Source organism: Liolophura sinensis, chromosome 8 (assembly GCF_032854445.1).
Source record: "Liolophura sinensis isolate JHLJ2023 chromosome 8, CUHK_Ljap_v2, whole genome shotgun sequence".
NCBI classification, from domain to species: domain Eukaryota; kingdom Metazoa; phylum Mollusca; class Polyplacophora; order Chitonida; family Chitonidae; genus Liolophura; species Liolophura sinensis.
Genome location: NC_088302.1, coordinates 13,647,987 through 13,674,896, shown reverse-complemented (window position 1 = coordinate 13,674,896; position 26,910 = coordinate 13,647,987). Strand labels below are relative to the sequence as shown.

At 39.4% G+C, this 26,910-nt stretch overlaps 1 protein-coding gene across 1 annotated transcript; it reads left to right on the top strand.

The window, feature by feature from the left end:
- Positions 1-421: 421 nt before the first annotated feature.
- LOC135473212 (elongation factor-like GTPase 1) lies at positions 422-21,804 on the top strand. The gene is given in 23 exon segments (XM_064753056.1): positions 422-677; positions 2,175-2,323; positions 3,586-3,653; positions 4,309-4,393; positions 4,778-4,911; positions 5,856-5,993; positions 6,961-7,017; positions 7,789-7,839; positions 8,224-8,278; positions 8,281-8,326; positions 8,644-8,767; positions 9,339-9,418; positions 9,572-9,708; positions 10,929-11,051; positions 12,151-12,250; positions 12,746-12,861; positions 13,317-13,495; positions 15,021-15,171; positions 16,042-16,173; positions 16,798-16,945; positions 18,952-20,060; positions 20,615-20,799; positions 21,128-21,804. Coding segments are annotated over 22 exon segments (3,498 nt in total). The 5' UTR covers positions 422-677; positions 2,175-2,232; the 3' UTR covers positions 21,317-21,804.
- The last annotated feature ends 5,106 nt before the right edge of the window (positions 21,805-26,910 follow it).

Below are 26,910 nucleotides of genomic sequence, written 5' to 3'. Positions count from 1 at the left end.
GAAACAAAATAAAAGGGTGGAAATCAACATACACCCACACACGTGCGCGCGCGCACAGGCAGCATAATGAAAGGCCAAAGTATCGCAATTTGAAGACAACACATAAATATGACTGAGGAGATCGCCTATAGAGCGAAAAATCATTTCCGTCAACTATGCCGAAAAAATTGAGTTAAAATAATCATCAAATTTCGGGATGGTTGAAAAAAAAAAGTAATAATTTCCTACAACGCGTTGTTAGGTATGTCAGGTTTGAACATTAGCTGGACACCTAATTTGGCATATAGAGGTAGAATAGACCTCGTGGTTGGCTTTTAAATTTGTCGTAGTGGGCTGAGGCATATGAAAGCCTGGAGGTTATCGCCCTTATATCGCTCTTCTGTTGTGGAGGTAATTTCAAGATTTCACAATTTCACCACATGTTTCCGTTTCATAAGCTTTCGTAAGGAAGATTGACTGCAAATATGAGAACAGCTTTAACTGTTAAATGTGAAATTTGGTGGAAGTTTGTATAGAGGGTTTACAGTTGTGCTCAGAGAGGAGTGTGATCAGATTTTGATTCTTCCGCTGTCCAGGCTAAAACTTCATCAGTCATCAACAACAACCTGCTTTCCTGAGTGACACTGACAGCTGGAGTGGACTGAACGCTCTCAGTTTCAACTTCCACATCGTGTGTTGTAAGTGATGATAAGTCATTTACACCAGGCTTATGTTACGTTAAGTTTTGTTGTGAATTTTTGCTGACAAGAAGTTGTTATGGAAGTAGTCAAGTACCTTAAGTGAACTGTGACAGCAACCTCATCTGAAAAACTCCCGGTATCTTCATACTCAGATGACCCATACATAACTCTCACAGTCTCCTTTTGCTTCTGTCCACTCAAAAAAGTCTGCACTGGTAACTCCAGAACCATGACATCTTAGCATAAGGTGCTACAGACCTCAAGTTGGCGTCAAAAAACTCCAGATCCTTTTCTTATGCTGGCCTAGCGTCGTTAGAGTCTGAACCCTAACATTGTTAATTTCGTACTCAGTGAAGGCCCAGGCTGATAGGCATTGGTATCAAACAAGTCTCGTCAAAATAAAAGACACCAATCTAAAGACCTGCTTTTCCGCACCTACCGCACTGCAGCCATATATCCCTGTTCACTTTAAAATAGATTTATTACAGTCATGAAGGCTCCCATGGCACACACTCCTCAACTAGTGCATGTCATCATCTTCAAGCTGCTCCACAAAGAAGCAGGACATGCGCTTAGGTGCTCATGATGGCGGCAGTGGCTGAGGAGTTTGTGCCATGGAAGCCTAATTGGAAGAGGCAGCACCAGCCTCTGCGATCATACATTGATCTGCCATGGTGGTGGGTTTCTTTGTGGCTCTACCTGGTTTCTCCCAATCATAATGCTGGCCACTGTTTAAAGTAGATAAATAATAAAATAAATAAATAAAATGAATGAATATCCTGTTCTGATTAATTTGTACATGTTTTATATCTGTGTACTTTACTTGCTGCGATTTTTTTCGCACATTGGTTAATCTAACTGAACTAGTTTTGGAAGGAGAAAAGAGCAAGAGGCTTGTTGATCATTTGTTTGCAAACTTCGGAGAGAACCCAAGGATAATTCTTCCCAGCTACAAATTTTTGCTGAGCTGTGAGCCAGTCTGCATTTTGAGTACACCAGCAATGTGTGAGATTAGACATAGGACAAATAAGCATCTGGCTGTCAATTCCTTCCAATAAAATAGCTGTTAGATTAATGAGTGCAGGGTAAAATCATTGAACGCTATGAGTAGAGATACAAACTTAACAGCCAAATGTAAGAAGTTGACCAAACAGCTGGTTGAGATGTGATTTTGAGTTTAATAGCAAACCCTCAGAAAAATCCAGCTGCGTTTGAAAGTTTGCTTCACTCAACACTGACTTGGCCTTCAACTATCAGATCGTCAAATATCGCCACTGTCAACATTTAATTTGACATGGTTGAGGATAGCTTATGAAACCCTGTTCATCTTGTACTAAGTTCCTTTGGTATTTAAGAAGCTGAACTCTTGCATTTTGACGTTGCCTTGTGGAATTATCTTCAAAATTCAACCAATCAGCAGTGTTAAATATTTGACGCTAAACTGTGTACTTGTTGTCTTCTGGAAGTTGTTTACACATAGCTTCTGTGCTACAGGTCGTTGTATGTATACCCCTCTCAAAATTACAGACCACATATACTGACTGACCCCAAAATGAGAACTACACCTCCAGAAAAGCTTGCACAACTCCAGAAGAATCCAGCAAATGTGAGAAACATCTGCATCCTGGCCCATGTAGATCATGGTAAGAGCATTTTATATGGGGTGTAATCATCACGCAATATGGAATATTACCATGCATATAGAGTGTATGTGAGAAATAGTGCTGTAGGTCTTAACAATACTTGAACATCCTTGTATTTTTTACCCGCCTGTACAAAGCACTGCTGTAGCTTATAAATGTTGTACTCTGAGCATCGGTTTTCAATAACAGGGAAAGCAATGTTAAACAGAATGTTAAGGGTGGAATCTTAAAAAGTACTGCATTTATTAACATTAGGGATTGCACACATGACGAGCACAATAACACGAGGGGGATATTCCATTGTTGATAACGTGTGCATATTAAACATCGTAAATTACCAAATTCTTGACTTAGTGTATTGTACATAATTACAAGCAATGTTAAACATAGTGTTAGGGGTGGTATCTTAAAAAGGACAGCATGTATTGACCTGAAGTTTTACATGCACATAAACCACATTGATACCAGGGTGATGTTCTATCACTGATGCTCTGCATATTAATTACGGTAAATTACTAAATTCACAATGTCAGTGCTGTATGTATTGAGCTGAAGTTTTGCATTCATGCGAACTCTTTGGTAGCCTTGCTACCTAATCTAAATTCGCGTCTGAACAATAGGCCCCTGTTGTTCAAAAGTGTATAAGTAGTTAAGCCTGGTATTAACTTTAATCTAAATTTCCAGTAGTTTTGCATTATAACACCGGTATTGAGATTTTAGCAGGACGTAACTTCTAATACATATTTGAGCAACCTGGCCATGGGGCCAGAAACTTAAAATAGTCATCTTGGTTAGAATTTGTCTGATTTCAAAGTACATATATCTGTAGGTGAGGGAGTCACCCAGACCTAAACCTAGACAACCTTATATTCCCATCTAACGTATTGAATAAGAAATCTATAATACAATATAAAAATATATTTGTGGGTAGTATGGAATGCCATGCATTGATATACACATGTACTGCATTGAAGCCTTTGAATTAGGTATTAACCTACAAGTAGTAGTGAGAAATGTCCAAACATACACATATTTGCATGATTGGGATGCTTCATATATATGTTGTGCATACAGTTTCTGTGAGGTTATGATTGCTCCTATTGAGGCGGTGTAGACAGAAAGAATTTTAATTTTACTTTTACTATTTAGTTTTCACAAATTACACTAGCAGTCTTTTACCACATCAAGATTGGTCCACTGGCTGATACAGCTGATTTTGACTCCTGTTATCTAACATACACCTTGGCTTTAATGCATTTCAGGGAAGACAACTATTGCAGATGCCTTGGTTGCCAGCAATGGAATTATCTCCCCTCGCATGGCTGGAAAGGTGAGTACTCTCATAAGGGGAGCTCCATCTAAGGACTGACATGCTGGAAATGTTGCTCCGTAGCATGCCAGCACTGCACAGTGATCCAGGTGCCCCTCACCAATGTGGTGGCTGTGAGTTCAAGCCATGCTGGCTTCCTCTCCGGCTGTAAGTGGGAAGGTCTTCCAGCAATGTGTTGCTGGAAATGTTCTTGTTTTCTCCATGGCAACTTTCACTTGTATGAGTCATGTGAGTATATACTTGTCCCATGCACTCTCATGCCTGGAGTTTCACGGTTCTCTCTTGCCCTTTTAACAGTTCGTTCATGTTTTAGATAAGGACAGTTTATTACTCCTTATATAGTATGGTTCTAGCTGTCAAATCTTCAAGCTGTCTAATGGGTTCTAATGAGAAGAAAACCAGCCTTTACCCTTGTACCGTCTGGTATAGTTTGGGCATTTGAATCTTTGTTCCTTCGGCTCAACGGCAGCCCAATGTTTGAAAGCTTGTCATACACCCTCAGTGGTTTCTTTTAAGGTCTATCGGGTTTCCTTCACCCAAAACCTGGCAACTAAGAACTTTTGTATGGTGGAAAGGGGTAAAACTTACATTTATATTGAATGTATGAAATATATACAATATGGAGTCCTTCAATCTGCTGTTGTTTTGTTAACAGTTGCGGTATATGGACAGCAGGGAAGATGAGCAGGTTAGAGGAATCACCATGAAGTCAAGCGGAATTTCATTGTTTTATCATAAAGGTACAAGCACAACAGCACAACTCTTTATAAGCAGACATTTGTGTTGGGGGGCCATTAAGCGTGCCATTAGCATATCAGTCATTCCTGCCTTTGCAATTATGATTTGTTTGCAAACTGGTAACGTATTACCCATGTATTGCCAGTGAACAGTGATCAATTCATTGTAGACCTTAATTCACCATTACGCAGGAAAAGGAACCCCTTTAATGTGTATGAGAGATTCATGTTTTAAATCTTGGTAGGAAGCATGGGGTTTCTTACCCTATTCATATAGTTACCAGATCTCATGTTACAGTATTGACAGAATGCTGTGAAGCTGAGACTGTATGTAAGAGTATTTGATTACCTCAATATTCACATTCGTCGAACTTTTTCTTACTTCAGACAGTGAAGATTTCCTCATCAACCTGATTGACTCTCCTGGTCATGTGGATTTCTCCAGTGAGGTTTCCACAGCTGTGCGGCTGTGTGACGGAGCCCTGATGGTGGTGGATGTTGTGGAGGGGGTCAGCCCTCAGGTATGTGAGTCGGGGTGGGATTCTCACTAAACCCTGTCATTTGGGGTGGCAGGTTGAGAATGGTGTGGTGTCAGCTATGGTGTCTTTTTCTAACTACTTCATTGAGGCAGCACTATAAATATGCTATCAAAAACAAATAGAGGATATTCTGTATAAATGCACAAAGCTGTTAATATACAAAGTCTTTAAATTAGATGAACAGTTTGTCAAATCCACTGAGATATTGACAAAGGAAATGATATACAGATATGTTTTAGTCATGATATACAGATATGTTTCATTCATGATATACAGATATGTTTTAGTCATGATATACAGATATGTTTAGGCATCATATACAGATACGTTTTAGTCATGATATGCAGATATGTTTAGGCATGATATACAGATATGTTTAGGCATGTATGTTTAGGCATGATATAATTTATCACTGAATGTGTGAAAACTGACCGACAAGTTTGAATGCAAATTTCAAAATGCATCCGCAACCAGAGTTAGACATATGTTGAGCAAAACACCTGCTGGATATTTGTTGGCTATGGTGGTTATCGTGACATCTCATGAACCACCTACATTAAACTGCAATATACTCATTCCATAGGGTTCTACTGAATAATATGGAACAGTTTTTATCACTGAATCTATTTACCCCTTATATACAGCTTCACATGTTGACATTTTGACCATGATTTCTAAAAGGCAAATATCACATTCTTGGGAGTATATGTTGAAGATAAGAAGTTAGTCAACCGTGTTGTTGTTGTCCTACGGGTTTTTTCTGGTTTTCAGTAACCATAAAGTTGATCCCTTTGAGTAGAAGAGCTGAAAATCAACAAAATAAGATAAGTAAATCAACGAACATCCTTTTTAAGCTCTATCCATATTTAAGCACTCGGAGCACCTGTGAACATACATGTGATTTTGTTCTAATTTGTCTTTGACAGACACATGCTGTGTTACGACAAGCCTGGCTAGAGAACATCAGACTTGTGCTAATCCTGAACAAGATAGATCGCCTGATCACAGAAGTGAAAATGGAACCTCTACAGGCTTATATACACCTGCAGAAGATCTTAGAACAGGTGAGAAAAAGATGTTAACAAGGACACAAAACAGATTTATAAATGGTTGAAAATGGTCAGAATCTCACTTTCCTACAATAGCAGAAACCCCGCCGTATTGGGACAGATGGATGTGTGCAGGTTTTGTATATTTAGTGTATTCTATGATTCTCATTGGGACAGATGGATGTGTGCAGGTTTTGTATATTTAGTGTATTCTATGATTCTCATTGGGACAGATGGATGTGTGCAGGTTTTGTATATTTAGTGTATTCTATGATTCTCATTGGGACAGATGGATGTGTGCAGGTTTTGTATATTTAGTGTATTCTATGATTCTCATTGGGACAGATGGATGTGTGCAGGTTTTGTATATTTAGTGTATTCTGTGATTCTCATTTATAGATGTTGGTTTCTGGGTAATAACTGCCTCAGATGTCATCCAATTTTGAAAACATATTACCCTAAATGGCCTAAACTTTCACCCACAGAAGTGCTTTTTTAGAGGCAAATAAATGTCACAAAATATAATTTTTGGTGCTGAAACTTTTCCAGTAGAATATCATCCCACGTTCCAAGCAAACCTCAGAACACCTTTCTAAAATCTATAGAACTCTCGGCTCAGGATTAGGAAAAAAGAGCAAGTTAGTCGTGGACAAAATTTATGCTCATGTAGGGTATGTATATGTATAGATCATGTTCGAGTACAAGCTAGATCTGTGTACAACTTTTGCATATTGTAAGACTTCCTCCATTCAGGTTGGGTAATCTCCATGCTATAACTGCTTCAAATATTGTCTGAGTCCAGTTTTAATTAAATTTTTTGTGCAGATTCATTTTGTGACCACTTGGATCAAAATCTAAATCCAGCATGAATCCTGCATAAATTTGCATGCTTATTTTGGGATATCAATTGTCTGAATATTGCTTATTGTAAATGGCATTATCTACGTTATTTCATCACAATGATACTGATTCATGTTACCAGATTAATGTGATCACCAGTGAACTTTTCACCTCTGAACATCTGGAGAAGACGGCCAATGTAAGTCAACCTACATTAACAAATAACTACAGTAGACTCTCTGTAAACCAGCCATACAGGGAACCGAACAAAAATGTCAGTTTAGACAAGATGTCACTGTAATAAATGTGGGCAAGTAGCCTACAACTTTGCAAGGAAAATTGTGCAGGCAGCTGTTGTTTAAGGCATTTGTATTCACTCACTGAGCTACTCAGTGTCAGACTCATCTTTCACTCACACAGTGACTAAACTCTGATCTCCGCGGGAGGTATGGCACAGTGTCAAGACAGGAGACCACCACCTGCTGAAGTAGGCAAGAGTTCACATAAGCATATGATCTCCCTTCCCACTGATCTTCCGTCACCTGGCGAGCAGGGACGTCGAAGCCAAACTCGGACTCCGTCGGACGTCGTGCGTCAAGCTGCATCAGATTAGACAAGACATTTTAACACTCTCTGGAAATGTTTTTACTGCAAACCACATTCGGTGTTCAGAATAGACAAGAGTCCGTTTACTGAAGGCAATTAACATTACTGTCAAATGGAGCAGAAAACAGACCACGAAATGTTGTTGGTTTTGACAAGATGTCGGTTAATTAAAGTGTCAGTGTTGAGAGAGTCCACTGTAGTTGTTCAATCATTCCAGTATTTATATTACAGTATTCTTTAATAATAGTTTATTTACTTATTTGTAATTTCAGAAATCTGGTATTTGAAATAATTAAATTTTTGGAGTTATATACAGCTATGAGAGTAAGGTATTTGTAGATTTACTTGTTTCTGTATTATGCAGGTGTCTGAAAGCACAACTGGAAGAACCAGAGTAAACTCCAACAGTGAACAGGTAACCCATTTTCTAACATCACTACAGATGTTAAACTTCTTTTTTTTTTCAAAGAAAATGAAAGGTTTGATAGATAAACATTTTAGGCATTTTCCATGAAAAGTTATAATGTGGCATTTGCACCTACTTTATATTAACGCTCATTTCTAGATTGAAATAAATTGGCATGATTGATATACATGTGAATGCTGTAATTTTGGAAAAGAACATTTGAATATACTGAATTGAGGCAGAATTGCCCTGAGTTGCTATGTTACTCAACAGACCTACCTTCATTATATTTCCTTTTCCTAGCCCATCCTCCCAAAGCAAAAACATCTTTTGGGAACGTTTTGGAATAGTTTTGTTGTAGTTGCACACTGTTTGATGTCATGTTACATGCAGGTCTACGACTGGAGTATTGAAGACTCTGATGACTCCCACATCTACTTCTCTCCAGACCAAGGAATGTAATCTTTGCCAGTGCTCTAGATGGATGGGGGTTTAGGTGAGTTATCCTTCTTGATATAAAACTGTGGAAAACGTGATGCAAATTAGGATTACATGAAAAAAAAAATGTAGTAGATAAAAAGAGTTCTAGAGATACGTATAAACTACATGCACTAAAGAGTCTACAGCAGTTAATTTCATTGGTTATTCTCTTTGTTATATTACCTTTTACTTCAGTAAAATTGACATGTCTTGATCAAAAAACAGTATTACCTGAAAACTGGAAGCCACTTCAGCTTTATTGCAGGCATTTTAAGTATCATTAACATATTTTTACCTGACCATTACCTCAGTGATTTATCTGCCTTTTTACAGCATTGCTCAGTTCTCTGAAATGTACTCGAAGAAACTGGAAGTAAATCCAGCTGTTTTGCAGAAGTCACTGTGGGGAGATTTTTATTACAACGGTAAAACGAAGAAGATCATGACAGGAGCACAGGTGAATACTTAATGAACAAAAACCAGTATTCATTTAGAAGACACTAAGTTTTTTTTCACTGTAAATCCTTGTTGTTTATTTGTTTATTGATTTATATGGGTGTTTAACGCTGTACTTACTTATTTCACTTATAGGGCAGTGGCCCACCCATTATGGTGGGAGGAAACCAGGGGCTAAACCCACAACCATCTGCAGGTTTACTGCAGACCTTCCCACCTACGCTCATAGAGGACTGGAATTTACAGTGATCGCATTGGTGGGGGGTGGGGGGGGGAGGAGTCCTTGTTGAAGTTGATAAATACTTCACTTGTGACTAAATGAGTTAACTAATTGTCATTCTGTATCCCCCTTACTCTTCTAACCGTCATTCAGTGCTCAAGCTCATGGTGTTGTGGTTGGAACGTAAGAAACTCAAATAGTGCTGTTTTATCTTTGAGGGTTGGTTGCTTTTGCCCTTGCCAGAGGCCTTTTCAGCATGTTGGATGGCTTAACAGTTTGCTTATGTTCCAAAGAGTGTACTATTTGACCACACATGTATAAGGCCACACTCTAAACTCTAGTTCTTTTTCAGATGAAAGCCAAGAAGCCATTGTTTGTGCAATGTGTCTTGGAGAATCTATGGGCTGTCTATGAGGCCGTCCTTATCAGAAAGTAAGATATGAACTTTGTCTTCAAATCTTATAGTGTATGTAAAATTTGTAGGACAAATATTCTAAGTTTTAGATTGCATGCAACAGTATTTTTTTTTCTGTCAATGTATTAATGAACTTAAAGTAATATGTTTGTGTATACCTTGCTCTGTAGGGATAAAGAAAAAATGGCAAAGATAGTGAAGTCGCTTGACTTGAAGATTGCCCCACGTGATGCCCGTCATACAGATGCCCGCGTTTGTCTCCAGGCTGTCTGTAACCAGTGGTTACCACTTTCGGGGGCTGTTCTGGGTAAGTCGTACCCGTAGGATGAGTTTTAAAAATTAGTGACAACTGACAATTCGGTTATCACTACGCTTTGGAGACAGTTTTAGATATTCATGTACCTGCATTTAAACTCTCTTGTTAATTCTGCTAATTCTTGCTAGTTCAGCTGCGGCTTTAAGATAGGTTTGTCAAGTACATGTACCTGTGGGAGAGTAGTGGCTTAGTGGGCATCCTTGTCATGAAAAATTCTGTCTGATGTCCTGATAAACCGATTCATCCCGCATTAGACAAAATACTCCGCTTTTCATTGGACAACAACGGCCACATGGGCTACATATATATTTTCGATTCCTGCAGACAATGTCAAATGTGCCTTCTCAGTAGGTTATCTCCCTTCATTGGGATCCAGCAGAGGTCATATCTCTGACGTGATTCACCTATTTATCGGTTTTCTGGAGTAAATTGATGGGTCTTTACAGTATAAAACCCAGTATGAGGATTATTGACACCATATATTTGTGTATTCTATCACAGAGTAATTGTGTAATTAATTAATACCTGTCCTTCATGTAAGATGAGTATTGTTTGTGGTCCGCATTAAAGAGGCTTTACCAAGAGATTCTTGGCAAAGTATTGATTAGAGTGAATCAACTTGAATTTTTGGTGTTATATTAACAGAATAGCTCAAGTAATTACCTTTCAGAAAATATCGGCCTCGCCTGTGCACTTGTTGCTATCGGTAATAAAGTTTGTAAAATTTATATAGCAAGTCGCATTGTGTTAATAGAAAGGGTACGAGTTTGAAATTTATTGAAAGGCAATAATTTGAGCCATTCTTGGTAAATACTGAAAATTTTGATAGGATTAGGAATTTTTTGCCAAAAATTCCCAGTATGGACTCAAATGCAAATCAAATAAATAATCATTGCGTTTGTGAATAATTTGGAAGATCAGCCGCCCATGCACATACATTTGCCTGATGATGAACATGTGTGTGATATATCATACTTACCAAGATGTGTAGATGCATAGATATGTGTTGTGTGTTTTTTTGCCTTATTTATGTGTCCATTTCATGCTGGCAGTCTCTTCGGTCAATGTGTGGGAAGGTCTGCCAGTTTTGCCCAATTTCCTCCCACCGTAACGCTGGCTGTTATCGTATAGGTGAAATATTCTTGTTAAAAGGGGTAAAACTCCAATCAAATAAATTAGATTTTTATGTCTGAACTTTGTTCTTGTTTTAGGTATGGTAACAGAGAAGCTGCTGTCCCCACTGAGCCTATCAGAGGAAAGAATTGAAAAGTTAATGTGCAGTCGAGCACGACAGTTTGATTCGCTACCAGTCCAAACCCAGCAGTTAAAGAATAGTAAGAGCTTTAGTTTTTGTCTTCAGCATCTGTGCAATCCAGTCTGTTATCTCTCTTTGAATATACCGGGCTGGGAAGACGTTGAATCTTCTGTCAGGTTTTCAAAGTCACAATTCTGTAGTAACATCAAACAATTCTCGACTGTAACTGGTGATGGGCAGATGTGATGGGTAAAATGGCCATCACTGGATCAGCAGTCAGCTTGTTCTCATCGGCTTGTTTTAAGAGCTTCGAACACAAGTAAAATAAGCAAGTAATTACACATTAAATATTTTTGGGTACAGGTTCATTGAGGCACTTAAGTCGTTAAGATAAGGAGTTGAAATAATGTTGTACATGAGTGACGTGGATACGTTCTGCTTAACCGTTTTCTTTAATCCTTACTGCGTTAACGTGTTTATAGTGGCTATGTGACAGGGTGGAATGTATTAAAGCACTGTCGACTGTACTTCTGGAGGGGATGGAATTTCCCTTTAGTCCTGTGGGAGAAGTGAGGACTCAAAACACATAGATTGCTGGTTTAAATAGGCGAGTCACAGTTAAAATCTAACTGGCACCCACTTATTCTGGGAGCCTAGCGGTCGTCCTGTGTTTTGAGTGCTTTTCATAGGTTCTCTAAAGTTTGACAGAATAATCAAATGCAGTACCTTATTGCAGTCTTTCAGGTGATTTCAATATCTGGTAGTGTGTGCAGGCTTAGTCTGTTTTTTCAAGCAGTAGACAAGATTTTCTGGTATTTTGTGATGAAATGTGAGCTGAGAATTAGTGTGCTTCACCTAACGTTAAGCATTTTTCAAGTGACACATTTTGATTGTTTGCGAAGTTTGTTTAATTTCTTACCAGAAATACTTAAGTGTTGGTATCAAAGGCATTATTTTAAGGCCTTTCTGTACATGTGAAAGTGTATTTTTACAGGTCAGACTTTAGGTGAAATACATTAATCAGTATTAATGTCTGCATTTGGTTCATGATCTATAGTGGTAAAATGTGTTATTTTACAGATTTTATAGCTTGTGATGATCTAAAGTGGTAAAATGTGTTATTTTACAGATTTTATAGCTTGTGATGATCTAAAGTGGTAAAATGTGTTATTTTACAGATTTTATAGCTTGTGATGCTTCAGAAGACTCACCGGTCATAGTGTATGTGTCCAAAATGTTCGCTGTGGAGAGGAAATCCCTTCCCCAGAACAGGCAGAGGTAAAGTTCATTGCTTCGTGTTAAGTGTTTTAGTCTTGCCACTTTTATCTTGGTGTTCTTGTGTTCCTGCTTTTATCTTATCACCGGGATTCCTCTGTGGCTGCAGTGACCCAGGAGCCTCCTTCCAATGCGGTTGTTGTGAGTTCAAGTCCAGCTCATGCTTGCATCCTCTCTGGACGTAGGTGGGGAAGTTCTGCCAGGAACCTGCAGAGGGCCGTGTTTTTCCCCAGGCTCTGTGCGGTTAATGCTGGCTGCCCTTCTATAAGTGAAATATTCTTGAGTACAGAGTAAAGCACCAATCAAATTAAAAAAATGAGTAAATCTTATTGCCTGTTTTCTTTCTCCTTTTGGTTTATTGTTTGTTCTTTGCTGCTCTTGCCTACAGCCCTTCTCTTACTGCTTTAATTTTATTGCTCTTACATATACAATGTACGTCCCACCAATAACAGAGAAACTCGCCAGTTCTGTGTATCTCCAGTTGTGCATATGTTTTAGGCCATTAACCAATGCCGAGATTGAAGAAAGAAGACTGCAGGCCAGACAACGTATTGCTGTGAGACGGGAAGAGGCATTGGTCCGAAATGAAGAAAGTGCATCCATTCAAAATCCAGGTACCATATTTGAATATCTTCAGCTGTAGCTTCTGATCAGGAGGGTTGTCATGTACATGTAGCTGTGGGCTTTACTCTGGGCACTCCACCCATTAACCTAACTACTGATGCACAAGTGAAACATCAACCAAATAAATGAAACCAAAGTAACCAAAGTAAACCAAAGTTTTCTAGTTGGGTTAATGTCTTTTTCGCTAACCACCCCATGAGCATAGCAGTTTTGAGGATGTGTGGAAAAGAATGATGATGAGTTTATTTTGCTCCAGTTACCGGTAGTTAGTAATTGTTTACCTGTTTGTTATGTCTGTCATACCAAACTCAGAGGGCTAGTGTCAGTATTTTAAAGATACAATTCTGATCCAAGAGTTCTGTCAGCAAAATATCCTAACGCAGCTGTAATTGTGTACACTGTGGACAGTTGCAGTATTCACCTAATGTTTTTTTTTTTTTTTCAGAAAATTGTATTGCCATTCATCCTGACAACTTACAGCAGAAACCAGGGGAGCAAGAGGGTCCATTGAAGGGAGACCAGGTGTTTCTGGCCTTTGCGAGGGTTTTCAGTGGGACTGTCAGAAAGGGACAGCAGTTGTACGTCCTGGGGCCAAAACATGACCCAACCAAGGCACTGGAAGAGGTAAGGATATTTAAACTTGAAACATTCTTTAGACATGGGTTTCAGTTTCTTCTGGGGTTGAATGCCACTTTCGAAATGTTGCCAACTACATTACCTGACAGAGAATTAAGTCATGTAAAATGGGAGTTTTGATCAAAGTTAATACGGTAGCAATCTGGTCATTTTCCTTGTTGTTCAAAAGTGGCATTAGCTGCTCGGATAAGCCCTTTTTAAAGTGAAAGACAGCACCTGACTAATGTTTATGTGAACTGAAAGACATGTTATGTTTAACCAGCATTAAATATTTTTTTAGATTTTTTTCAACCCAGTAAAAGTTTAGTGAAACTTCCTCTAGATACAGTTCCAGTGCTTCTACATAATCGACGGCAAGAGGACGTCGCGTTTACTGTGGCTCTCTAGCGTTGAAGTTATTTTACATATTATAATCAAAGCAGTAGCCTATGGTAGATAAAATTTGTGGACTTTGGCAATAAAGGTCCAAGTGATAAATAGCTTTCTTGAGAAATTGGCATACTAGAAAGATATTTCATTCACTGCTTGAACTGTTGATACAGTAAGCGTGCTTTATCATTTACCATTTAAGTAGCTTGCGGATTGTAGATTGAAACATGTTTTAGCCAGGTGCTGTCTTCGCCTTTAAGATGAAGATAGAATAAGGATTGGTAAAATAGGCTAATAAATTGTCATTGTTCAAAGTAAAAGTGAAAATGTACAATCTTTGTTTAAATATATATGTGTCTTACAGTATTGGTTATAGCCTACGTTATAGTTGGCAAATCTGTGAATGAACAGTCATAGCTGACAGTACCCTATTTCTTCTAAAATTTGGGACACCTGATCTACTCATTTTAGCCAGTATATATGTAATTCTGGCAGGAACATTGAATTTCTTTTTACTCACATGGTTAGATCATTTAATGAACAACATACTCATATCTTTACTTTTCCAAAAGGCTGGTAAAGAAATGTAATATTTTACTGTTAACACTACTAATATCTGTCCCAAATTTTAGAAGAATTAGGGTAAAGGGTCATTGTCACTTGTGCGGCCATATGTGCATCTAACATCCATTGAAAACCACAAGTCTTCCATTAATATTGTTTGCATATCTGTATGTCACATGTGGGAAAGTTCATTAGAAACTTGCCAATGGTCGGTGATTTATACAGGGCAAAATGGTTTCCCCCATCTGTAAAATTAACAGCCTTCAAATGAAAACTTCTTGAGTATAGCCCTACATTACAATGAAATAAGTAAATAAATAGCTGGCAATTTATGGCCTGTGACATCATAGCCTGTGACATCATTGCCTGTGACATCATTGCCTGTGACATCATGGCCTGTGACAACATGGCCTGTGATATCATGCCTGTGATGTCTTGGCCTGTGACATTGTGGCCTGTGATATCATGGCCTGTGACATTGTGGGCTGTGACATCATTGCCATCATTTACTTAATTAAAGAAACGTACTGTAGACTTACTTATTGACAGTTTTTTTAGTGATGATTTACTGTTATTTCAGCTGAAAGAGAAGGGTGAAGTAGAGACCAGTGACTGTTTATCTGACCTGACAAGTACCAGACACATCACCTCATTCACTGTGGAGGAGCTGTACCTATGTATGGGCAGAGAACTGGAGTCTCTCACTGAAGTACCAGCTGGAAACATTATAGGTGCCTTCTAGTTTTTCCCCCTTTTTTTCTGTTCTTTTTTTTTTTTTTTGTATTTTTTGTTTGCCATGCCATTTGCATTGAATATAAGAAAATTACTGACATTTATCATTCATATGCCAGATCTAAGGTAAATACCCCATAGATTCGCCCTGAGATTTCCCAAGTGTATGCCATGAATCCTCTCATCTGATTGTCGTAGGTCACTGCTGTCACAATAATGCGAACACAAGGTTTGAACATGCCTTAGTTTCGGAAACCGTGCCTGAAGTCCAGGTTGTCTTTGTTAATTGAAGGTTCTCAAATTGATATGGCGGGAAAATATGACGCTTCTGCAATGAGAGGACAGTTCAAGTTTTACGAAACAATGCATGTGTGGCAAATTGCAAACTCTGATGGCATTTTACTGGGAGATTAAAGATAAATATTTATCCCTCATGTCTTTATTGCTGATGTACATTTGTATGCTGATTTGTTACATTTATTTGCGTGGGGCCATGAACAAACAACACTGTTCCTCACATAATCAACCTTTTCTGTCCTCTCTCCGTCAAATCTGATTATGTAAAAGTAACCGAGTATTATGGCAACTCCCACGATTGACACAAGGCTATACATCATTCAATATTTTGGTATTATTTATACCATTTTCCTGAAAATCTGCTGGTGGTACAAGTGATGTAAAGAGAATGCTGTGAGGAGAATGCATAGCTGCCTGAAAATCCCCATAATACAAAAAAGCCTGCTTTTGACTGTTAATTCCTCATCATCTTTTTTGTTTAATGAGTATTTCTGGTTGGTAAACACAAAATAAACATGTTCGCCAAATTCTGTTGGACATTCTATATGTATGTAAGACAAATCCATTGGCAGGTATAGGTGGTTTGGAGGAACACATACTGAAGTCTGCCACCATCTCCAGCACTGTAGCCTGCCCACCCTTCACAGACCTTTACTTTGAAGCTGCTCCTATCGTCAGGGTAGCAATAGAACCAAAGCAAGCAGGTAATCTATGGCTTTACAGTCTTTCAGTTTGTATGACACACTAGGTGTGGGTTCAAACCCAACCTTAGACAGGGAAATTGTAGATTCCTGCACTCTCTCTGTTTTTGGGGCCTTGGTAACAATAAACATTTGGTGCCGATCGCTTAGCTGGTTGGTGATTTAGGACCAGGTACTTCAGTTTCCTACAAACATAACACTTGTAAAAGAGAAAAATTATTGAGCATGGTATTGAACAGTAATTAAATTAAAAAATCATGAATAGATTCAACCTACTCCAATTTCTCAACCTTTTCACATATCAAAGAGCAACTTTCAGGGTGATTTATTTACTTTTTGCAATTCATTTTGGCGATTAAACTACATTGGTGTGGTTGGACAATTTCAGGGCCTCACAAAAGGTGTAATTTTGTCAATCTACACACAGTGGTACATGAAGTACCCTCAGAATAGGCTTGAATAAACATCACGTAAACATCCGAAAAAGTTGAAGAATTACAGTGTAGTCTTTTCCTCCCTTTAATTTTGTTGTCACTTGTGACATCTGTGCTGGCATTTTTTGGTATTTGTTTGAGAGTATGCTTTGAAAATGCATTTCTGGTCCAAAACTTTTCGCATATTTGACAGGTGAGATGACAAAACTGGTACGGGGCTTGAAGCTGTTAAATCAGGCTGACCCTTGTGTGGAGGTACTGGTACAGGAGACAGGAGAACATGTGATCATAGCAGCAGGGGAAGTACACCTGCAGAGGTGTATAGACGACCTTACTGACAGGTGAGATGACAAAACTGGTACAGGGCTTGAAGCTGTTAAATCAGGCTGACCCTTGTGTGGAGGTACTGGTACAGGAGACAGGAGAACATGTGATCATAGCAGCAGGGGAAGTACACCTGCAGAGGTGTATAGACGACCTTACTGACAGGTGAGATGACAAAACTGGTACAGGGCTTGACGCTGTTAAATCAGGCTGACCCTTGTGTGGAGATACTGGTACAGGAGACAGGAGAACATGTGATCATAGCAGCAGGGGAAGTACACCTGCAGAGGTGTATAGCCCTCTTTACTGACAGGTGAGATGACAAAACTGGTACAGGGCTTGACCCTGTTAAATCAGGCTGACCCTTGTTCGGAGATATTGGTATAGGAGACAGGAGAACATGTGATCATAGCAGCAGGGGAAGTACATGTACACCTGCAGAGGTGTATAGCCCACTTTACTGACAGGTGAGATGACAAAACTGGTACAGGGCTTGACCCTGTTAAATCAGGCTGACCCTTGTGTGGAGGTACTGGTACAGGAGACAGGAGAACATGTGATCATAGCAGCAGGGGAAGTACACCTGCAGAGGTGTATAGACGATCTTACTGACAGGTGAGATGACAAAACCGGTACAGGGCTTGACGCTGTTAAATCAGGCTGACCCTTGTGTGGAGGTACTGGTACAGGAGACAGGAAAACATGTGATCATAGCAGCAGGGGAAGTACACCTGCAGAGGTGTATAGCCGACCTTACTGACAGGCGAGTTGACAAAACTGGTACAGGGCTTGATGCTGTTAAGTCAGGCTGACGCTTGTGTGGAGTTACTGGTACAGGGGACAGGAGAACACGTGATTATAGCAGCAGGGGAAGTACACCTGCAGAGGTGTATAGCCCACTTTACTGACAGGTGAGATGACAAAACTGGTACAGGGCTTGAAGCTGTTAAATCAGGCTGACCCTTGTGTGGAGGTACTGGTACAGGAGACAGGAGAACATGTGATCATAGCAGCAGGGGAATTACACCTGCAGAGGTGTATAGACGACCTTACTGACAGGTGAGATGACAAAACTGGTACAGGGCTTGACGCTGTTAAATCAGGCTGACCCTTGTGTGGAGTTACTGGTACAGGAGACAGGGGAACATGTGATTATAGCAGCAGGGGAAGTACACCTGCAGAGGTGTATAGCCCACTTTACTGACAGGTGAGATGACAAAACTGGTACAGGGCTTGACGCTGTTAAATCAGGCTGACCCTTGTTTGGAGATACTGGTACAGGAGACAGGAGAACATGTGATCATAGCAGCAGGGGAGGTACTCCTACAAAGGTGTATAGATGACCTTACTGACAGGTGAGTTAATCAGGTGCATCATGCGATCATACCGGCAAGTGAGGTACACCTACAGAGGTGCATAGATGACCTTACTGACAGGTGAGTTAATCATGTGATCATAGCAACAGGTGAGGTACACCTGCAGAGGTGTATAGACTACCTCACCGACCGGTGAGTTATCAGGTGCATCATGTGATTGTAGCGACAGGTGAGGTACACCTACAGCCGTGCACTTGCTTGCTGTGACTGTCAGGCTCTACAAGCTGTTCAAACAAATTTTAATGTTTCAGCCGCAGCTTTCACGAGGTTTTGTCTGGTACCTGACGAAGGGTGATTGTTTGTTCCAGCCACTCCAGTTTTTTACACCCACAAAAATGACTGCTGTTACATATCAGATGAAAAATTCAATCCGTTCTAATCAGAGTTTTCATTATTTGTTGGATTGGTTTTTAGCTCCCAAGAACCCAAGAATATTTCACTCATGCAACGTCGGCCAGCATTATGTTGGGAGAAAACCAGCAGAGCCCTGGGGAAACCCATGACCATCTGCAGGTTTCCCATCACATGCATTGTCTATAAGTGCACACTTATTTTATGACATACAATATTATGTTGGTTGCAGACACATAAATTTATAATTTTTACAGGTTCCAAGATTGTTACTAAATGTCTTGTCTTTTGTTTAGGTTTGCAAAAATTGAAATCAATGCCTCAAAGCCAATTGTGCCTTTTCGAGAAACCATCATCAAACCACCTAAAGTGGACATGGTGAACGAATCAATCCAGGACACAAATCAGCCGGTGAAACTGGCTCGTTACTTGGAATTTGAGGATGACTCGGAAGTGATTTCTCCTGGTGTTGTGGTTACCATGACGGCAGACAGGAAGTGCACCATTCGCATCCGGGCATTGCCTTTGCCAGAGGACGTAATCAAACTGTTGGAACCAAATGCGTTCTTAATTAAAACACTTGATGAGTATCACAAACAGAAATTCTCCGGGAAAATTCAGGAAAGCTCAAAAAGTATGAAGCTGAGTGCAGAAGTGAGGAAATCTTTAGCAGAGTTCCGAGCAAATCTGAGCTCAGCATTTCAGTCATCTGGTAAAGAATGGAGAGGAGCTGAGTATCAGATTTGGTCGTTTGGCCCACGGAGAACCGGACCGAACATCCTTCTAAACAGAGTACCAGATTATCAACGCCCTTCTGTCTGGGACTGTTTGGAGACAGAAGAACAACAACAGCAGCAGCAGCAGAAATCAGAATTACGCCCCTTTGAAAGCAGCATTGTCAGTGGATTCCAGATGGCGACACTAGCAGGACCAATGTGCGAAGAACCCATGCTAGGGGTCTGTTTTGTTATAGAACAGTGGGAAAATAGTGGTGCAAGAAATACAGACCAATCCTGTGACAGGACTACAACAAAAGGGAATAACTCCCGTTGGGGTGAAAATGAAGAAAATGTTGTTGATAGTGCAAAAGAAAATGTAACAGAGTCATCAAATTGGCTCTCTTCACATTTAGAAAGAATTCCCAAGTCAGAGCAGCCCTCAGATTCTCAGCAACCTGCTTATCCCAAGTCAAGTATGGAGACAAAGGGAAATAACTCCAGTGATAACATTCAAACAGATGAAGATGTCTCCAGGTTGAAACGAAAACAGGAGACGTATGGCCCGTTTTCTGGGCAGTTGATGTCATGTGTGAAGGACGGCTGTAGGAAAGCCTTTCAGACGCAGCCCCAGAGGCTGTACGTGGCTATGTACAAGTGTGAGATTCAGGCTACCTCTGAGGTTTTAGGTGGGTAAACCCCTGTAGGTCAGGTCATTCAAATCTTTTAGTAGCTTTGTGTTGCATGTACATTAAATAATGTGTGGCAAGGATTACCTCGCAGACCACATAGTGTCGACCTAGATATTGGTATCTCGTAATCCAGACATTGCCTAACTTCATTCTTACATGTAGCGCTCACCTCAGATTTGAGGCATCTGGGTCAAACACCTGTGTGATGATATTACCTGTCTGATAGAAGGTAATAATTTAACATCCATGGTACACGGCTGTATGGACCATTTTGTGGTGTCATTTTTAATGAGCTAAGAACAAAATGGAAGTATGCGCCACGGGACATTTAACTTTGATAATCATATCATTTCCCAATCGTATTCTTATTCACAGGATAAGTTAAACAATTTTTTAGAAATGTCCATTATTTTGGCAATTTTGTTCTAGTGTAGTTCAGGCATGCCAAAAGTAGTACAGAAATTGCCTAGCTCTGATCAAGATGATCACTTAAAACCATAATTTTTAACATGTGAAAGTCTGCAACAAAGTCTTCCTTTTTTCATTTTCAGGCAAATTGTATGCGGTGTTGGGGAAGAGATTTGGCTGTGTGGTCGCAGGAGATATGCGAGAAGGCTCACAGATCTTTAACATTGAAGCTCATCTCCCTGTAGTCGAAAGTTTTGGCTTTGCGGATGACTTCAGGAAGAAAACGAGTGGCTTAGCTAGGCCTCAGCTAACTTTCAGTCACTGGGAGGTGAGTTATGTCTGTGAAATACAGATTCCAGACACTCAGCTTATTTGTCTCTCCATCTACTAGTGTTAGCATTGAAAGTATGCTTGTTATGGGTAACTCAACCAGCATTTCAAAAATGGTTTTTTTTGACTTTTGGTGGAATTTCTTGTAATTTCCCTCCGTGTTAATATCTTTAAAATCCCTTGAATTTTTTTGTTCAGGTACATGTATATTGTCATTAGTTAATCTATTTACTCTTATTGTCTGTCAGCTATTGTGCGAGTACATGTACATTTACCCGAATGTTCTCGGTGTTACATTACCCTGTGTTCTGTATTTTCTGTTTCAGCTCCTAGACGTGGACCCGTATTGGGTGCCCACAACAGAGGAGGAATACCTTCATTATGGGGAGAAAGCTGACAACGAGAACAGAGCACGTGCTTACATGAACGCTGTACGCAGAAGGAAGGGACTGCATGTGGAAGAGAAACTTGTTGAGCACGCAGAAAAACAGAGGACACTTTCAAAAAATAAGTAGGACTGGGGAATATGCATGAGGGATACCTGAAGCATATTAAAGTATATCAGCTGCCATCTTCAAGTCTGTACATGTACATGTTGGACTAAGTAGTGGAAGAATTACATATGGTAGTGATTGGTATATCTGAAAGATGTTTTTAAACATGTATATCTGATGTGGTGAGGAAACGTGGAAACCAAAACAAGTACAGAGCGTTTGAAAAGTGAAGTGGGAGCCATCCAAGTGGAAAGTAGATAACATCAAGCAGTAAAAGACATAGCTATGGGTTTTACACAAACTGCATGAAAGGAAATTGTGATGCATAAAATTATCTGGCAAATATGCCTTAACTGGCAAGCAGTTGTTATGCGTGTTCCTGCAGGGAAAGGGGTACACAGTAGGCAGTGGCAGGCCATCATGAAACAGTAAATGCTACCAGAAGTATCTGCAACCATCTATAATATGCTTGAAAATGGAGTCTGTTGTTTGGGGGTGATAAATATTGGTCCACCAACCTTTTTGTTTTTGATTTTATTTGTTCTCCAGTAAATACATCATCAAGCCAGATGCTTGTCTTTGAATTTTTGGGACAAGGTGATGGGTTCAATCCTAGGCAGGGAGTTAGTATGCCAGCCTGGAGCAATAACCCAGGAGCCTTTCACCAATGCAGTCAGCATGAGTTCAGGTCCAGCTCATCCTGACTTCTTCTCTGGCTGTACGTGGGAAGATCTGACAGCAACCTGCGGATGGTCATGGGTTTCCCTGAGCTCTGCCAAGTTTCCTCCCACAATAATGCTGGCTGCCGTCTTTTTCTTGAGTGAAATATTCTTGAGCATGCCATGAAGCATTGCAATCAATCCCAGCCTCAGACAGGTAACTTTTGGGAGTCTCGTGTCTTCACAGTTCTCTGGGATTTGGTGGGATTAACTGGTTGAAAGAATTATTTTGGGCCTTTTAGGGTGGCCTTACATCAAGTTTGTTACAGATCACTTGCTGTCTTACTCCAACATGGCATCCGTCTTGGCCTGTCACTGAGGGCCAGATCTTGGGTGTCACATGTGGAAAGTGCAACAGTAACTTGCCAAAGATTGGAGGTTTAGTCTGGTCACTCATATTAGAAGTTATCTGCGTTTGAATTGTGTTTTATTTACTGAGAGTACATGTATAATGACCCCAGTATTTCCTTAATACCATTGCATTTCTGTCTGGAGTATCAGATTCCGGAGTTGCCATTGTGCTGCAAAAGACAAGTATTGCTATCCTCATTTGTGTCGTCCTGATACTCAAGATGCATTTTTCACCACTGCGCTACAGGTGTGTGACCACTGTGCTACATGTATGTACTTTGAACTCAGTCAATACTGCCTACACTGGGGGTTTCTGTTGCCAGGTCACGTTGACTGTATTCTATCAAGGCTACTTTGAACTCGGTCAATACTGCCTACACTTAGGGTTTCTGTTGCCAGGCCACATTGACTGTACTCTATCAACGCTACTTTGAACTCAGTCAATACTGCCTACACTGGGGGTTTCTGTTGCCAGGCCATGTTGACTGTATTCTATTAAGGCTACTTTGAACTCGGTCAATACTGCCTACACTGGGGTTTTCCATTGCCAGCTCACGTTGACTGTATTCTGCCAAGGTTACTTTGAACTCAGTCAATACTGCCTACACTGGGGGTTTTTGTTGCCAGGTCACATTGACTGTATTCTGCCAATGCTACTTTGAACTCAGTCAATACTGCCTACACTGGGGGTGTTTGTTGCCAGGTCACATTGACTGTACTCTGCCAAGGCTACTTTGAACTCAGTCAATACTGCCTACACTGGGGGTGTTTGTTGCCAGGTCACATTGACTGTATTCTGCCAATGCTACTTTGAACTCAGTCAATACTGCCTACACTGGGGGTTTCCATTGCCAGGCCATGTTGACTGTATTCTGTCAAGGCTACTTTGAACTCAGTCAATACTGCCTACACTGGGGGTTTCTGTTGCCAGGCCATGTTGACTGTATTCAGGTAATAAAATACATGCTACTGCCATTTAATAATGTTGTGTGCAGATCAGGAAATTGATCATGCAGCTCAGTGTATATTCCCAGGTAGCAGACCTAAAAACACCTTGCTGCAATGCCAGGCATCATGTCCTACCCAGGGTTTAAATCCCTGTATACCTTTCTCAACAAGCGGGTAACGATTTTGCCCTCACAATATTTATCAAATGGAAAGCCAGTATCACATATCTGTACAGCTGAGCTAAGAAAAATCACGCTAATTATGTCGGCTGCAGACAGCCTTGGTATATCGTCAGGTTACGCGGATATGGTGAGGTTACGAGGATATGGTCAGGTTACGCAGATATGGTCAGGTTACGCGGATATGGTCAGGTTACGCAGATATGGTCAGGTTACAAGGATAATGACATGCCATGGAACGCAGGGCTACAAAGAAAACTGGTGTTAGCCTGCACAGCTGGTTTAAATTTTATATACCCCTTATGTGCATGGTCTGTAGCTCTGACAAGTGTGTGTCAACATTTTAGACCCACTGTTCAGCGAATGGCAATGGAGAATCACAGGTGATGTAGGGAAAACCATGTACCCCCTTAGCACTAATTGCTGCTCAGTTAATACATTTCTGAGTGTTTTCACATTACCTTGGTACTGGACTAAAACTGGCAGAATAAAAGTTAATATGGAGGCTCTGGAAAAATTGTTTTAAACTGGAGTACATGTATCAAGATTTGCATACTGCCTTGATATCGTTACATTTCTGCTGTAACTGAACATCAGATTCCGGAGTTGCCATTCTGCTCTGATAGGCCGGTATTACCATCCTCATTTGTGTCATCCGGCAATTCAAGATGTAATTTTCACCGTTGCGCTATGTAACCTCTGCCAAGGCAACTTTAAACTTGGAACAATACAACCTTAAACTGGAGTAACAATTTTAATTGGTGTGGCCTGAAATAAAAATAAATAGGAGCAAAATATTGATTACATCTGCATGTAGGCATGCAATCAAATATTCTATTTATTTATTTTATTTGTGTTATACGGCAGACTCAGGAATATTTCACTTATACGACGGCAGCCAGCATTATGGTGGGAGGAAACTGGGCAGACACCGGAGGAAACCCAGGACCACCAGCAATGTGCTGACAGAGCTTCCTACTTACGTCAAATTTTCAAATCATCCATTCAATAATCGCTGATGTCCACTGACGGTGTTTTTTAACTGAAATCTTATCCCTTCACCTTTTATTACAGGTACTGCTGTTTAATGACAACAAAACATTGAGTCTCAAAAATAAATAATTTATTCTCCATTACTCTGTATCTCAATCAAATTTAACATGAAGAGAATACAATTCAACCGATGTGGAAATTGATTTTTCATGTATGTAAAGTTTAAACCGTTAACAAATGTCAAGTACACTACAAGTGGGATATACAACAGTGTAGGATTTAACAACAATAGTAACGGCTCATGTAGAAAAAGGTAAGGCAAGATAGGTGTAAATTTTTTAAATGCATGCAAACATTAGGTAAAGCTTTTAAGTTTGACATTTTTTATTGTGACTACTTCATTTTTGATAATGCTCGCTGCCACATGTGCCTACAAGAAAAACTAACGTTTGTAAACAACATGATTTGTGGTCAGATCTGGGTCTAGTCGGATATATTTATCAAAATTTCTGACAAACCATCCTCATCCTTTAGAGAATAGTCCATTTTTGTCAGTCCCCCTACCAGCCAGAGACAGGCGTACATTTCCGATTACTGGTTTTCAACAAAAATACTTCACAAGGAAACAAACAAAATATACAAGTTCATGTATAACGATCAACATATATTGGACCAACAAAAACAAAAGAGGAATAGAAGTACATGTACATGTTGATACATATCAGGTCACATGTACTTAACAAATCACAACATATTTACATCAACACAAACAATAATTGATACCTTAGTAAATAAAAAAGCAATGCTGTCTTCAAGTGATGGTACATGAAGGCCTACTTAGCTGGAAGGCTCTCTTTCAGAGCATTCTGCTTGTCTTTTTTTGTGAATATTTTTCTTATGAATAAAAATATTATCCTCCGACAGTGTATCACACGAATAACTGACAATGATTTTTTCTTTTGCAACATGTCCTCCTGAACAGTAAACAGGTATACTCTTAATTTTAGTAGATGTGATGTTTTGAAATTTGTTTTTGATACTGGTAACTTCTTTAATCACAACTTATTTCATTTGATCTACAAAGTTACTGTGATGATCCTGCTTGTCAATATGTTAAGATATCATGAGGAAGTTGCTTAGAAATGTAGAAAAAGTGAACCAGATTTATGTTGTGTGAGTGCCAGTTTCAGTCCTATCACAGATGGACTTTCATAATTTTTTCATAATCTCCAATCTGAACTTCTCAACTGCACTTTGAAAGAAATGAACTCCACAGAATTATGAAGAAGGCACATTCTAATGTCGCCTAACCAATCCTTCTGTTTACAAATGTGACAAGTCCTCACAACTGAATGTAAACCACATGAAAAACGAATACAAAGAACCCAATGACATGAATAGTGAATACTGAGAACTCAGCAACATGAATAGTCAATACTGAGAACCCCGCAACATTAATCATGAATATTGAGAACCCAGCAACATTAATCATGAATACTGAGAACCTTGCAACATTAATCATGAATACTGAGAGCCCTGCAACATGAAAAGTGAATACTGATAACCCAGTCACATGCAAACTGTGTACAATTCACAGCTGAGGACAAGAATAAATGCATAATGCATATTATATATCAGTACATCATTACAACTTGCATACCATCCAAGTTTATATACATTTGTTCATGTGCTATTCCAATAGAACAGATCTATAGAACAGTAAAAGTTTTCAGACTTTGTGTTGTCTCTCTATGTAAGACAACTGTCACTAGAAATCACCATAGCAATACAAAATGCTTTGATTCACCGACACCTGCAGCCAAAAATAAGGGGAGTAACTGTACAATATATTACAGTATAGTACAGTAATGAATAGAGTTGCCTCCCTTCGCTCTAATAATATGAAGACCTAGAGTAAATACTTGTATACATGTGATTTTATTTTTTTAAAAATTGCTCGTTCTTTTCTTTTATTTATGTGCCATCTATTCTAGGCCAACATTAAATTCTGAATATTCATGTATTCTCATAAAAACAATCATGAAATAAGATTTGTAATATACAAGTACATGTAAATAAGCATACTAACAGTCAGCTTGTCGATTGAATAAATATATGACATTGGACTAGAGTTCATCAATTTCCAGTAGGCCTGTTGCATCATATTTAAAGAAATTACATGTATTGATACCTGTGCCATAGACTAGAATAGAAACACACTTATTCTGTTACTACCCTGGATAGGTTCATATTTTCAATCATGATCAAAATTCTATAATTAACATGCATGTATTTGCTTTGTCAGCAGTCTCCAATGGGTATATTTATGTACATGTAAAACTTTAAACTGAAGTAAATATGACTTAATTCATTAACAAACAGCATATAGATATAGATATATATATATATATATATTGCTTTTTGG